General features: G+C 43.2%; 1 protein-coding gene across 1 annotated transcript in view; it reads left to right on the top strand.

Moving 5' to 3' along the window:
• The window catches only part of chn2 (chimerin 2), a 270,611-nt gene that overhangs the window by 166,613 nt on the left and 87,825 nt on the right, over window positions 1–16,173 (top strand). The window contains exons 2-3 of the mRNA XM_063069528.1: window positions 26–64; window positions 12,689–12,744. Of these exons, the coding sequence (XP_062925598.1) occupies window positions 26–64; window positions 12,689–12,744 (95 nt within the window). The remainder of the gene's footprint in view (window positions 1–25; window positions 65–12,688; window positions 12,745–16,173) is intronic.

Raw genomic sequence — 16,173 nt, 5'->3', positions numbered from 1 at the left:
CACATTTTTTTCTTATTTTTTCTAGATGCTGAAGAGTACCAGCCACCAATATGGAAATCCTACTGTAAGTTTAAAATTTGACTGTATTTATGATATGTATTGCTGTACATAAGGGAAGTGCATTAGTGTGATCTCATGTGAATAAGAGCACCAAGGCATTTTCTTTCTATTCCCATTTTAATGACATATTAACAGCGTAGATTTAAAGTTTATTTTTAATTAAGTCCATATGGGCAAATTAACAGATGTAATTCACAGTAAAAGAAACCATTAATTCATCTAATATGTTGGTTTTTAGTGATCAAGTGGCCTATTTATGAAGCAGGTATATATAATAATGAAAGGCTGCTGCTGCCCTCGTTAAATTTCCATTAGAGGGCATTCCAAAAGTAGAGGCAATTAAGAAACAAAAGAAGTGAAATTAGTTCCTAACTTCAATTTTACTTCATCTTGTCATCACTGTGGGTGCATATTGCTTTAGCAGTGCTCTGGCGAGATTACCTAGCAACTGAGTGGTTCACTATGTTTAATCACAGTCTCATAATTTGTCTGAATGACATTACATAGAAACATAGAAAGCCTACAGCACAATACAGGCTCTTCAGTCCACAATGCTATGCCGAACATGTACTTATTTTAGAAATTACCTAGGGTTACCATTACCTAAGAATGTAAGATTACAGGCACAGTTTTCTAGGGGGGGGTAGAAAGAACACAATTCAATTTTTTACATTTCTGGCCAGTGGAACACCTTTCATATTTGTGTGAAGATCAATGAGAATCTCACAGTCTGGACCAAGGAAATAACAGAGGCCAGTGGCATACAGTTATAGAACACTACAGCGCAGAAACAGGCCCCTTGCCCCATCTAGTCAATGCCGAACTATTATTCTGCCTAGTCCCATCGACCATCGCCCTCCATACCCCTCCCATCTATGTACATATCCAAACTTCACTTTAATGTTGCAATTGAACCCGCATTCACCACTTCCACTGGCAGCTCGTTCCACATTCGCTCCACCCTCTGTGTGAAGAAATTCCCCCTCAGGTTCCCTTAGATAATTCACCTTTTACCCTTAATCTATGACCTCTAGTTCTAGTCGCACCTAAGCTCAGTGGAAAAAGCTTGCTTGTGTTTACCCTATCTATACCCCTCATAATTTTATATATCTCTCTCAAATCTCTCATTCTCCTACGCTTCTAACTTTTTCAAACTTTCCCTATAATTCAGATCCTCAGGTCTCAGCCATACCGTGACTATTTCCATTGCCAGAGAAGGCTATTCCAATTTCTGATAAAACTATCACTCGGAGGTGTCTGTATTTCATTACTGTTGGAACTTTGATGCACTGACGTCTTCCAGAAAATATCAAACTTGTTCCCTTGTAACACACACAAAATGCTGGAGGAACTCAGCAGGTCAGGTAGCATTCATGCAAATGAAAAAACGGTTGACTTTTTGGGCTGAGACCCTTCGGGGCTGAGAAAGATGAAAGGAATGAAAAGATGAAAAAGGTAGGGGGAGGGGAAGGAAGCTAGCTAGATGGAGATGGGTGAGGCCAGGTGGGTAGGAAAGATAAAGGGCTGGAGAGGAATCTGATAGGAGAGAAGAGTGGACCATAAGAGAAAGGAAAGTAGGAGGTGACTCAGTGGACAGAAGAAGGGAGAAATAGATATTCATGCCAACAGGTCCGAGGCTACCCAGACGTAATATAAGGTGGTGCTCCTCCACCCTGAGGATGGCCTCATCGTGACACAAGTGGAGACCGTGGACTGATTTGTCGGAATGGGAATGGGAATTAAAATGTTTGGCCACCGGGAAGTTCTGTTTTTGGCAGATGGAGCATAGGCGCTTGAAGAAGCGGTCCCCCAATTTCAAATGCAGAGAGTGGTACGTACCTGGAACACACTGCCGTGGATGGTGGTAGAGATAGATACATTAGGGGCATTTAAGAAACTCTTACAAAATGTGGGGCTATGAGGGAAGCGTTAGGGTTATGGTAGGTTATAGGATTGGCACAATACTATAGGCTGAAGGGCCTGTGCTGTGATGTGCTGTATTGTTGTATGTACTCTGATCAATCTGTCCCTTCCCTCCCATATAGCCTTTCATTTTTCTATCATCCATGTGCCTATTTAAGAGTTTCTTGAATATCCCTAATGTACCTGCCTCTACCACCACCCATGGTAGTGTATTCCATGCCCCTACCACCCTCTGTAAAAATAACCTACCTCTGATATTCACCCCTATGCTTTCCTCCATGCACCTATGAGTTATGACCCCTTGTGTCAGTCATTACTGCCCTGAGATGAAGTCTCTGCGTCCTCCCTAAAGCTTCTACACCCATCCTGTATTAGTGTGACAGGAACCGAACAGAATAATGGGTCAGTTCGGCACTGTGGGCTGAAGGGCCTATATTGTGCTGTGCTATGTTCTCGATTATACTTACTTAAATTCAAATCACTGGGAGTCTTTGTCCTTACTAATCATTTATTTATCTTGTTCTATCTGGTTATGTAATAGGGTCAAAGGGCATTGCCATGCAACCTTCTCATCACTGTAATCTATTGATTTTATTTAGAGATACAGCAGTCTTGCAAGCTCTTCCAGCCCAACCAGCCCGCGCTGCCCAGTTACTCCCTTGTGACCAATTAAGTTACTAACCCCTGCATCATTGCGACATGGGAAGAAATCAAAGCACCCGGAGGTAATCCGTGGGGTCATGGCGGCAAGATTTTACAGGCAGTGGCGGGAATTGAACTCGGGTCACTAGCATTCCACGAGCCACTGTGCTGTTGTGCTGCCCCTCACGCAGTGTTACGATCCTGCCACAATGCCTTCAAGAATCTCTCTTTCAGAAAGCAAACTTAGAAATATCGGTGGTAAACTTACAACTGGAAATGAAGAAACTGCTTTAACAAACAGGGATATGAAATCCTGTCCTTAACTTTTCTTGCAGTATAAAATATAATAAAGCCTCATCATTATTCATTTACTTTTCCAATCTGCATTCCATAAAACTACCATGTGAAGAGAGTTCCTTCAATTTTATTTTATTTTATTTAGAGATGCTTCTGATCCAGCAAGTCACACCACCCAGTAAACCACCTGTTGAACCCTAGTCTAATCACAAAATAATTTACAATGATCAATTAACCTACTAATCAGAACATCTTTGGTTGTGAGAGGAAACCAGAGCACCCAGAGGAAACCCACAAAGTCACAGAGAGAATGTACAAATATCTAACAGGATACCAGAATTGAACTCTGATGTCCCAAGTAGCATCATGCTAACCACTGCGTTACATGGCACCCTTTTTATCTTGAACTTTATTCTCATTCCTAGCATTCTGTTTTCTCTTTGCCTGCCTGCGGTCAGATGTGGAGCGTTCTACTCTCAGCATGTACTTGGACTCCCTGCCAAAAATGCATACTTGGCAAATTCTTTCCTCCCTCTGTGGCCCATTAGGCATCTTCCAGCGATTTAATTGAGAAATAGGCAACCTGTTCAACCTCGCTCAGTGAAGCAAAGCATCTGTTAATGCTGGCATTTTAGCTCATTGCTCTTCTGAGCTGGGAGTTCACTACTGTTCAGGCAGCTGGACTAGCTACTTTGATGAATCAGTTCATAAACACGTCACCCCCCCCCCCCCACCACCACCAGTGACTGCGGACAGCAGCTTGTCAGAGTCCTCTGTCCTGGGCCGAAGGTTGATCGGTCCTGTGGCTTCCACTTTCAGCACACGACTTCGATTGTCTTCTTGGTGAAGGTCCTTCCTTTCCCAAGGATGAGGTCTTCTGACCTTCATGTTGGCATTTCTGCAGCTCTGGGGTTGCTAGCTCCCTGCCCAATCCTCCTCCTTCCACAGCCAGGCTTGGGACTGTCCATAAAGGAGTTGGTGAACGATATGAAGTGGCAGTGTCAGAGCAGTGCTTGTTTATTTAATTGTTATAAATAGGAATCTGCCTTCGAATTAACTGAAATATTAAATATGACCCCGACCAGCCAGGGTCTTCTTTAGCCAGGGGGTGGTGAACCTGTGAAAATCATTGCTAGAGATGACTGTGGAGGCCAAGTCATTGGATTTATTTATTTATTTATTGAGATAGAGCATGGAATACATCCTTCCGCCCTTCGAGCTGCTCCGCCCAGCAACCCCCAATTTAACCATAGCCTAATCACAGGACAACTTACAATGTCTGATTGTCCTAACAACTGGTATGTCATTGGACTGTGGGTGGAAACCAGAGCACCGAGAGGAAACCCACATGGTCACGGGGCGAACGTACAAACTTCTTATAGGCAGCGGCAGGAATTGAACCCGGGTCGCCTGTACTACTAATCACTGTGCTAGGATGAAGGATGAAATGTTTAAGGGGAACGTGAGGGGGAACTTCTTCACTCAGAGGGTGGGTGAGTGTGGAATGACTCATCGACCTTAATCCTGGTGATGCCTGATTTGAAGCTTTTTTATCATCTGCATGGTTGAGGAGATAATCCCTGGTGTGAGTGTGCTATTTGATTATCCTGCTTGCTTTACTGAGTCAGTGAATAGAGTCCAGGGAGGGGAGGCTGGCTTCTGTAATGTGCTGAGCTCTGTCCACAATTTTCTGCAATTTCTTGTGGTCTGTCACATGAAGCGGTGGTGCATCCTGATAGAATGCTTTCTTTCATGGCATCCACATATTAAAAAAATGATGGGGCTGAAATGGGTCATGACAAATTTCCTTACTTTTCTGAGGAAGTAGAGGTGCTGGTGTGCTTTCTTGACCATAGCATGTTGTTGGCCGGACCAGGACAAGTTATTGGTGATAGTTTGACATGCATCAATTCCTACCTATAGAGTTGGGTGATAACAGAAGCAGAATTTCTGGAGCTAAAAGGATACAAAATTGAAAAATGCATTTTACGTATTTGCTTTCATCCAATCATTTTAATCAGAAAAGAATTAAAGCAAGTTTACCAGCTATAATAGTGCAATCACATGAGTTGGATATGATGTTCTCCGAAGGGGTAGTCTGTTGGTGGGTCCTCTGGTGGCTGTAGAGGCCAATCCGGGATCCACATGTTCTGGTGCAGTGTGGGCAAAATAAAATGGTGTCTGTGGTTAGTGGTTGGGTGGTTTAGTTGCTCAGTCTCTCCTTTCACAGCTGCTGCTTATTCTCTGCGGCACAGTGGTGTTGCTCTCATGTCGTACAGCTCCCTCTTGAACAGATTTCCTCCGGGTGTATCTGTTGAGTGCAATGTCCTCCCAGTTTTCAGATGTAATCTGGAATTTCTTCAGGCTCATTTTGGCATTATCTTTGAAGTGTTTCCTTTGCCTGCCAGGGGCTCGCTGGCTTTCCTTGAACTGGGAGTAAAGGATCTGTTTGAGGGACATGAGCTGGGCGTCCTTTGGAGTTGGTATTGTTCTATCGTGGTGGAGATGCTGTTCATGTTGGCCTCCTCCACTACGCTGGTGTGAGTGTGTCTGTCCTTCCAGCTGATTCTCAAAATATTTCATAAAGATTTCTGGTGGTATAGTTCCAGGGCTTTCAGGTGCCTGTTGCAGATGGTCCACGATTCATCTCCTTACAATAGTGTAGGAATAATTTATAGATGCAAACCTTAAGGATCAGCATTGTCTGGAAAAACAAGTGATCACCGTAGGATATGGCTGTCACATTTTTAAGCACATTTGACTCACCAAATCTTTGTTACTGTTCTCTCATTTCTAATTTCTTGCAATGCCAAAATCAACGTTCAGCGTGACAGCGTGGTGGTTAGTACACTTTACAGTACAGATGACCCGGGTTCAACTTGCACAGCTGCCTGTAAAGAGTTTCTGCGCTCTCTCCGTAACCTCCCACATTCCAAAGATTTACTGGTTCGTGGGTTAAATGGCCATTCAGCGCTGTGTCTTAATAAGTAAATAAATTTATTATCCGAGTATGTATATGCCACCATATGCTACCTTAGATTCATTTTCTTGCAGGAATTTACTGGAAAACAAAGAAATACAATAGAATTTATGAAAAGTATGCATAAAGGCTAACAAACAACTAATGTGATAAAAAGACAAATTATGCAATTAAAAAAATACTGGGAGCATGAGTTGTAGAGTTCTTGAAAGTGAGTCTGTAGCATTTTCCTTAAACTTCTGACAGCTATACAAGGTGTCACCTAAATGGTTATAGCTAAGTATAGGGGAAAAAAAAGATTTACGTAAGTTTGAGTATGTAATTTGAGTCCTGCTAGTGCATGCATTCATGAATATAATTAGTTTTATAGGTATTGCAGTTACAAGGTGGCTGCCTTCTCCATGCAATCATATACTTACAATGAGATTTACTTCAAGTTGGCAATCGAATTGGATTGCCCAACACTACTTTCAATCTGTGAAAACAGATTACATAAAAACACCAGAATCAGAAATGCTGTACAAAACTATTCGCCATTTTTCACAGTTTTTTTAAAATTCATAGAAGATTTGACAACATTAAAATGGTGGGGGGGGGGCTGGTTTAATCTGTTCATTATTTATAGTAGAAGTGTTTCTCATATATCTGTTCACTAGTTCATGGCAAATAGGATGCAGAGGGAATATCTTGCAGTGATTATATTTTTCTTTACAAATCCATCTTCCTCTCTCTCTAGTGACAGCCAATCTATACAGTCCCAGAGAGAGGTGTAGAATGCCCAGCCTTTGTTGTGTGGAACTAGGTATAAGGGTGTGTGGTGGATAATTTGCAGTCTGCCTGCAGTTATTAATTTTTATGTGATTCATCCTTTCGTTGAGGGGGAAAATGAAGTGACTTTGTTTAACTAATGGGGTGTCAGTGATTGGAGACTTGTGTAGGATGCCATCATGGGCACTAGCCTCAAGAACACAGCTTCCATTATTAAGGACCCCCATCACCTAGGAAATGCCCCGTTCTCATTGCTACCACTTGGAAGGAGGTACAGGAGCCTGAAGACACACACTCAACATTTCAGGAACAGCTCCTTCCCCTCTGCCATCAGATTTCTGAATGGACAGAAAATTCATGAAAATCAGTCACTTTTCCTTTCTGTTTGCCTTCATATATATACACACACATATACACACACACACACACACACACACACACACACACACATATTGTAAATGTATACATAATTTATAGTTTTTTATTATACATATAAAAGTTAAATTAAATAAGATGGGGAAAAAGAGGGAAACAAAAGTAGTGATGCAGTGTTCATGGGGTCAATGTCTATTCAGAAATCAGATAGCAGAGGGAAAAAGCAGTTTCTGAATCATCAACTGTGTGCCTTCAGGCTCCTGTACCTCCTACCTGATGGTAGCAATGAGAAGAGGGCATATAGTGGGTGATAGGGGTCCTTAATGATGGATGCCGCCTTTTTGAGGCATTGCTCCTTGAAGGTGTCCTGGATCCTGAGAAGTCTAGTGCCCTTGATGGAGCTGACTGAGTTTACATCTTCCTGCAGCTTATTTCAATGCTGTATAGTGCAGCCCCCCGCCCCGCCCCCATACCAGATGGTAATGCAGTCATGGTTCATCTGTAGAAATTTGCCAGTGTCTGTGGTGACATACCAAATCTCTTCAAACTCCTGATAAATTATAGTTAATTAGCTTGTTGCTATTTAGAGTACTCTGCTACTTATTGCTATTACTCCTGCTGGCATTTAGGGCAGCAACGAAGTTCCTCCATCTTTGCCTGTCCATAGCCATCTTTTCTATTTTGCCTCAGGTGTGGTTCAGGGTCCTTATTTCTGCCTCTATGGTACAGTCCCAAGTTGTCTTTGATCTCCTGCATTTCCTCCACCCCTCAGGGGACCAGTGAAGTGCTGTCTTGATGATGGAGCTGGCCTCTCCTCTCATCACGTGCCCAGACGATCTCCATTTCCTCAGGATGATGTGGCCATGTCCTCTTGATGACACTGAAGGAGTAGGGCATGGTTTGAGATCTATCTTTGCTGGAAGATATGGAGGATTTTCTGGAGGCGCATGGTGTGAAATGATGATAGATTGGCAGGGTCACTCTCTTTCATGCGCTAGTATTCTGACCCAGATGTGGACAAAACACAGCTCTGGTACAGTTTCACCTTGGTTTGGACACTGTACTTGGTTGATCCACATGTGTAGCTCATTGTTCTAAAGACATTTCTAGCTCTGCTGAATCTGAACTGGATATCATTCTTGGTCCCGCCATACTACCGAATGATGCTGCCCAGTTAGGTGAATCTGCCAGTGCTGGGGAAGGCAACGCTATTTGCCTTGAGGGGAGGAGGGAAATCTACATTAAAGTTCACAGTCTCAGTCTTTCTTTGGTTGACTCTCGAGTCCAACCTGTCCACTAGGCATCGAGTTTTCTCTTCCATGTGCTAGTGTGTTTGTTACAGTAATGTGAGTTCATCTGCAAAGTCAAGGTCTCCCAAAGTAGGGGTCACCTAATGCCTCTCTGCTGAGAGACATTCATTGTTTGCCTCATAACCCAGTCAATCACCAGGTTAAACAATACCATCGACATCACACAGCCTTGCCTGACTCATGCCTTGATTTCAAAGCTCAAAGAGCAGTCCCCAACTGTGCATGTGAAATTAATATAGAAACTCTGGATGAGCTAGACAATTTTGAAAGCATGATCTGAGAATTTGCCAGAATTGCTCCTGTGGATGCTATCGAAAGCCTTTTCAAAGTCCACAGAAATTACACACAGTTGTCAGTCATTCTGTGCACTGTTCTGATGCTACCCAGTGTGAAGATCTGGTGGACACAGCCTCTGTTCTTCCTCAAGCACAGATCGACAGCGTTTGTAATCTGATGGAGAATGACTTTGGTGAGATTCTTGCTGGCCTCTGATGAAAGTGTGATGCCACACCAGTTGCTGCAATTACTCGGCACTCCTTTCTTGGGGATCCTAACAATAACTCCCTTTGTCCAGTTTGTGTACTTGTCGCCGTTCCCAGATTAGAGTCAACAGTGTTTGCTGGATGGCTGTTGTAACTTTTGGTTCAAGTTTGAACAGTTTGGCACTCACATTGTGATGACCTGCAGATTTGCTGTTTATTTAGTGACTTAATCACAGCAACAACCTCTTTTTGGGAGGATCTGCTGCCCCTTGTATATCAGGTTCCTCTGTTGGTGGTGGTCTATTCAGTAATTCTCTGGAATACTCTGTCCATTGTTTCTTGCCCTTTCTCAGTTGTCAACAACAGACTGTTCTTGTCTCTCATGGGACCACTGAATCTGGCTTGGAACGTTCCACATGCCAATTTTGAAATCTTGTATATGTTTCCCTGGTCACCTTGATTGGCTGCTTCTTCATTCTGCACTGTAAGGTCTTCCATGCACATTCCCTGATATTTTCTTACAAGTCTCTTCACTTTCTTGTTAGCTTCGTGTACGCTAGATGAAGTTACACCTTGGATTGCGTTGACTTTGCACTTAGTACTTCCTTCTTATTTTTCCATCTTTATTCCTGCTGTATCCATTCTTTGTTCTTCTTTCCAGCTCTGTATTCCAGGCAAGCCTCTCAGCTCTCCTTGGAGACTGAAGCGATCCATTTCCACATTGTTTTTGATCCTGTCTACTGACACATCCTTGTTACGGTCTTGCAAGGTCCAAAATTTAAGCTGAATGATGAAGGCAGATCACGCACTGGTATCCTTGAGCTTGTCAACATCAAAACATCTTGGTACAAGTGTCCTAGTCCCAGTGTATCCACTCCTCTCTTCACCTTAACATCCTGCGAGGATCATCTCCACATACCATTGATTATCAAATGGTCAGTTTAGTTCTTGTTGTGTCTGTTGGGTGAGCACAATGTCAGTTTGTGGATTTAACGGTGTGGAAAGGGGGTCCCTCTTTGACCAGATTGTTGATGGCACAGAATTCCACTAGGCTTTCACTATTGTTATTCATCATCCCACATCCACGTGTGCCCATGACCCTAGTGAATCGTGAGTTGTTATTTCCCACTTTGGTGTTTAAATCTCCCATGATGATGATTATGTCATGGTATGGTGTTAACTCTACCAGCGATTGCAGCTGTTCGTAGAAGATGTCCTTTTCTTCAATGTCACAATCGTTAATTGGAGCAGAGACCTGAATCACAGTCATGTTCACTTGCTTCCCTTTCAACTTGACTCTCATCAGCCTACTATTGATTGGTTTCCACTCCAGCAAGCATTCTCAATGCTTTTTTTCAAAATGACAGCTACATGATTGTGATGCTGACCATCTTCCCTTCCTGAGTATAAACTTGTTTCACCAGTTGTTGCCTATAGTCTGCCAGACCCTGTCCATCCACTTTCACTGATGCCCAGTATACGTAGGCTGTAACAGTGCATTTCTGCAGTTATTTGTGCTAGCCTGCCAATGTTATACATAGTTTGTATGTTGCAGAAGCCAATTTTGGTCTTGTTCTTGGTGGTGGTCAGGGCTTCCTTCATCATGGCAATAGCTTCCTTTCTCTTTTCATTACTCTCAGCCACGCAGGTCCCTGGTGGAGACTCAGGAATACCGTCGCACTCAGATGTAGAAGGATGCTTTACCAGTCAGGGTTGTTAGCCCTGAGCTGAAACCACCCCCAAACCTGGAGGACCAGTGGGCCACTCTTAGTCTGGCCTCTACCTTTGTCTCAAGCCAACATAGCTCGCTGGGTCATTGAGGCACACAAGCCTCCAAATGACAACGAGGTTGTGATCCTCTTGCTACTTGGTCATCTGAATGTCTAGTCTATTAATCGATCTTTTGAGGATTAAATAAAAGGCATTAATCTGTCTTTGCCTTTTGGATGTTGACTGGCCCACTCAGCATTTCTAACACATTCCGAATTATTGAAGATTTAGATTCTAGGCACTTTTTATATTAGAAAGTAGCTGTAAAACTATTTCAGAACTTGTATGCTGGCACTTTGCATTACCATATATCAAAAATTTGTGAATGAAATTCAAAGTAAATTTATTATTAAAGTACGTGTATGCCACCAGATACTACCCTGAGATTCATTTTTTGCTGGTGTTCATAGTAGAACAAGAACACAATAGGTCAACCAGTGTGCAAAAGACAAGCTGTAAAATACAAAAAAAACTAAATAAATATGTTAATGAATAGTTAATAAATAATATTGAGAGCATGAGTTTTAGAGTTCTTGAAAGCCAGTCCATAAGTTGTGGAGTCAGTTCAGTGTTGAGGTGAGTGAAATTATCACGCCAGTTCAGAAGCCAGATGGTTGAAGGGTATTAATTGTTCCTCAACCTGGTGGTGTGGGGACCTGAGGCTCCTGTACCTTCTTCCCAAATGCAGCAGCAAGAAGACAACATGGCCTTGGATGGTGGATGCTGCTTTCCTGTGGCAGTGCTCTATGTAAATGTGTTCAATGGCAGGGAGGATTTTTCCCATGATGAACAGTTGGTTTGAAAGCCTTTACTCCATTTATTTCTACAAGCAGGGAAATATATTGAGGAAAGAAGAATGTTTTCATTCCGAAATTGTGAGCATGGTTGAGATCAATGTGCCACAGTAGCATAGCTGTTGTAAGTGATGAAACAGATTCGATAGGTCTCAAAGGCAGGGACTCTGGACACAGTCTTGGTAGTAAAGGATTTTATTTACAGAAGGCAAACGTGGGAAAATGCCAAAAAAAGCAACACGCACACAATTTACAGCAGTCAAATCAGCAATAAAACGCAGGCAATTAATAAAATTGCATGGGAACAAAGTACACACACATACACCCCCACACCAAGGGAAAAGTCAATGCGATACCCAACACCCTAGACTCTGTGAGGGCGTGGCTCTTCTGCTTGGGGACAATACCCACACCCCTAACCCTATTCAATACACAACTCACCAACGGCAGGGTGGTCCCTCGGAGGTAGCAACAAAGAGAAAGGGTCAAGCACACGTGGCTTCCTCTAGAGTGCAGCAGGGCTGATGAGTCCAGGCCAGGTGATTCACAGGGACGCCAATGGCTCGGTGCCACCAGGGTTAAGCTGATTACAAAGGCCAACTGCCCGAGGTCAAGTCAAGAGGGTTAAGCTAATTACAAATGCCAATTGCCCGAGGTCAAGTCAAGGCTAATTAAAGGGGCCAATGATTAGGTGTGCATTGATGGGCAAGGAGGGGTCAAACCTTGATTGGCAGGTGGCGTGTCTTTCGACCAGGTAAATGGGCAGTGCTGTCACGTGACAGTCACGACCTGTCCAATACAGTAGCAGTTACTGTGACAACATTACAGCTCAGGGCATTCTGGATTTCGGTACTATCTGGTGCTATCTGTAAGGTGTTTGTACGTTCACCCCCTGAGTGCATGGGTGTCCTCCAGGTGCCCTGGTTTCCTCCCACAGTCCAAGGATGGGTTACTAGGTTAATGGACCATGGTAAATTATCCTGTCATTAGGCTAGTTAAATAGGTGGGTTGCTGGGCAGCGCAGTTCGATGGGCCGGAAGAGCCTGTCCTGTGCTGAATCTCCAAATAAGAATCTCACCACAAAGCCTTTGTTTTTTTTTGTACTAATATTTCTTGCAGTGGTTTTAGAATTAGCATAATGAGGATTGATACTTGTGTAACTTCAGAATAAAAATATTTGATTCTAGCTAATTAACTCATTGTCTAGCTACTTATTATGTTGGACTCTGTGATGCTTTGATGAATTTAATATTAACATTGTTCACATTTCATTCTGTTTTTGGACAGTATACCAGTTACAGCAGGAAGCACCACGACCAAAAAGAATGACTTGCCCCCGAGAGGTTAGTTACAAACCAAACTTGAATAATGTGGTGTGCCGTATGAAAATGTGCTGTTATTGAATTTCTCATTTCGCTCTTTTGCACAACTGATATTGAGAATGCAGACAGCATCAATGGAGTCATGCATATTGATTCAAATGCTTATAATCCCACAGCATTAGACTGGATGCACAGCTAACGAGCTAAGCCAGCTGTATAAAATAGGAGACAAAAGAGCATTGTGCTTGGAATACAAATATTTAATAAAATGCTGATTTATTTCACTAAGAATGAAAAGGTATGTAAACCATTGCTTTTGGCATATATAAATGTCTTCAGCAGCATCAACCTATCCACAAGGTGTTCAGAATAATCAGTGACGCTCATTTAAATATGCACTTGGGGACAATACAAAACCTTTCACATTATTAAAAGCCTGTCTGTTGGACACGAAGCACTGTAGGAACCATAGACTTCCATCACATAGATCTCCAATGTCAGAAGGCATCCTCCATCGTTTGATGCACTGCGTATATCTAAGGCTACGGAACCATATCACAAAGGTGTGGTTGTGCTGAAGGTCCGCAATTCATAACCACAGCATTTCCAGACAGGGCTTTACCGGAGTCTTGATAACACTGGCAATCACTCAGCAAAGCATAAAATTGCTTTGGAGTGTCTTTTATGTATTTATTTTATTTAGAGATACAACCCCCCTTTCGGCCACCGAGCCACCCACCTATTTAACCCTGGCCTGATCACAGGACGATTTACAATGACCAGTGAACCTACTAACCCGTACGTCCTTGTACTGTGGGATGACACGAAGCTGGGTGGCAGTGTTAGCAGTGAGGAGGATGCTAAGAGGATGCAGGGTGACTTGGATAGGTTGGGTGAGTGGGCAAACTCATGGCAGATGCAATTTAATGTGGATAAATGTGAAGTTATCCACTTTGGTGGCAAAAATAGGAAAACAGATTATTATCTGAATGGTGGCCGATTAGGAAAAGGGGAGGTGCAACGAGACCTGGGTGTCATTATACACCAGTCATTGAAAGTGGGCATGCAGGTACAGCAGGCGGTGAAAAAGGCGAACGGTATGCTGGCATTTATAGTGAGAGGATTCGAGTACAGGAGCAGGGAGGTACTACTGCAGTTGTACAAGGCCTTGGTGAGACCACACCTGGAGTATTGTGTGCAGTTTTGGTCCCCTAATCTGAGGAAAGACATCCTTGCCATAGAGGGAGTACAAAGAAGGTTCACCAGATTGATTCCTGGGATGGCAGGTCTTTCATATGAAGAAAGACTGGATGAACTGGGCTTGTACTCGTTGGAATTTAGAAGATTGAGGGGGGATCTGATTGAAACGTATAAGATCCTAAAGGGATTGGACAGGCTAGATGCGGGAAGATTGTTCCCGATGTTGGGGAGGTCTAGAACGAGGGGTCACAGTTTGAGGATAGAGGGGAAGCCTTTTAGGACCGAGGTTAGGAAAAACTTCTTCACACAGAGAGTGGTGAATCTGTGGAATTCTCTGCCACAGCAAACTGTTGAGGCCAGTTCATTAGCTATGTTTAAAAGGAAGTTAGATATGGCCCCTGTGGCTACAGGGGTCACGGGGTATGGAGGGAAGGCTGGGTTCTGAGTTGGATGATCAGCCATGATCATAATAAATGGCGGTGCAGGCTCGAAGGGCCGAATGGCCTACTCCTGCACCTATTTTCTATGTTTCTATATGTTTCTATGAAACCAGAGCACCCAGAGGAAACCTCATACATACATGGAAAGAACAGACAAGCTATCTAACAGAGGACTCTGGGACTGAACCCTGTACTCTGACACCGAGATCTATAACAGTGTTGAGCCAACCGCTACGCTACTGTGGTGCGACATACAGACCAGGTTCATCCCTCTTTTTTTCTGAGCGTCTTTCTCACAACGAGTGGGACAAATCCAGTTTGGCTAATGACTGCCAAAGCAGTCGACTCTCAATGAATGATGGAAGTTGGGAGTGACATTGTCACCAAGCAGTTTGTCTTCAGCTCGGTTTGTGTTTCATCAGAACCCCTCAGCTCCAGGCAATCTCAGCCTTGGTCCAAAGCTGAAGGGACGAGTGTGCTTGCCCTCGCCATCGGGATAGTATACTAAATGGCACAATAGCCTCGCAGTATCACAACGCTTTACATCAACAGCACTCGGTGCATCCGGATTCAATCCCACCATTCTCTGTAAGGCTTTTGTACTTTCTCCCCGTGATCGCGTGAGTTTTCCAAAGATGCACGGCTTAGAGTACTGAGTTGTGGGGATGCTATGTGTGAGCTGGAAGCATGGAAATACTGTGGGCCATCCCAGCACATCCTCAATGGAAGTGACACATTTCACTGCAAGTTTCAATGTTTCCATGTACATGTGACAAATAAAGCTGATGCTAATAAGCCAATCTTTAAAGCTTTCAGTTATCCTTCATCTTTTTGAAAATCACTGTGGAATCATTGAATCTCTGACTGTCACCCCACTCTTTAAGATCTGATGTTGAAGTAAGTTTTCAGTCACCTCGCCTAACTCTTCCACCATAGAGCACTGAGTATATCTTCTGTAAGAAAACCTGTCTGCTTCTGAACCTCAGAGTATGAGCTCAGCTTGCTCAGCATGCCCTCATAAAGATTTGCTTTTTTTCCTAATGTACATTGAAACAGAGTGAAACATGTGGTTTGCATCAGTGACCAATACAGTGTGAGGATTGTGCTGGGGGCAGCCCGCATGTATTGCCACACTTCCTGCACCAACATTGCACACCCACAACTCTTGAATCCTAACCTGTGTGTCTTTGGAATGTGGGAGGAAACCAGAGCACCTGGAGGAAACCCACACAATCACTAGGAGAATGTACAAACACTTCGCAGACCTTGGTGGGCATTGACTCAAACCTCCTTTTCGCTGGTGCTGTAACGTGTTAATCTAACCACTATCCTACTTCTTCAATCTCTTCATTCCAGGAATCAACCTAGTGAAACTTGTTTGAACTGTCTCCAAAGTGTAGCCTCTTTAGGATACTCAAACTGTACACAGACATTGTTTCCCAACATGCCGTATAGTTGAGCAAAATTGTATCATCTAATTTACAGGATAATATATCCTGTATTATCAGTATAGTATGTATTCCTGATATAAGCCTCTTTGGTGTGTATTGTTGCGGGTGATATATTTAGATTACGCTGTCAATGATAACAAACGGTATTGACCATAACTGCTCATCAAATGGTGTGACATAAAATAACTTGGAAACCCAGCTGCTCGTGCTGTAGCTCTGTTTAGCTGTAGTTACCAACTTCAGACATCCCACCTCTCTCGGAAGTTCCGGGAGTCTCCCGCATATTAATAGAGGCTCCCTGATCTCCACAAATTATATACAATATCCTGGAAATCAATTTCTTTGAGAGTGAGCGAGCA

The sequence above is a fragment of the Mobula hypostoma genome, chromosome 17, assembly GCF_963921235.1.
Source record: "Mobula hypostoma chromosome 17, sMobHyp1.1, whole genome shotgun sequence".
Classification (NCBI taxonomy): domain Eukaryota; kingdom Metazoa; phylum Chordata; class Chondrichthyes; order Myliobatiformes; family Myliobatidae; genus Mobula; species Mobula hypostoma.
Note: the sequence above shows the minus strand (reverse complement) of the source record. Positions and strands in the feature narration are given on the sequence as shown.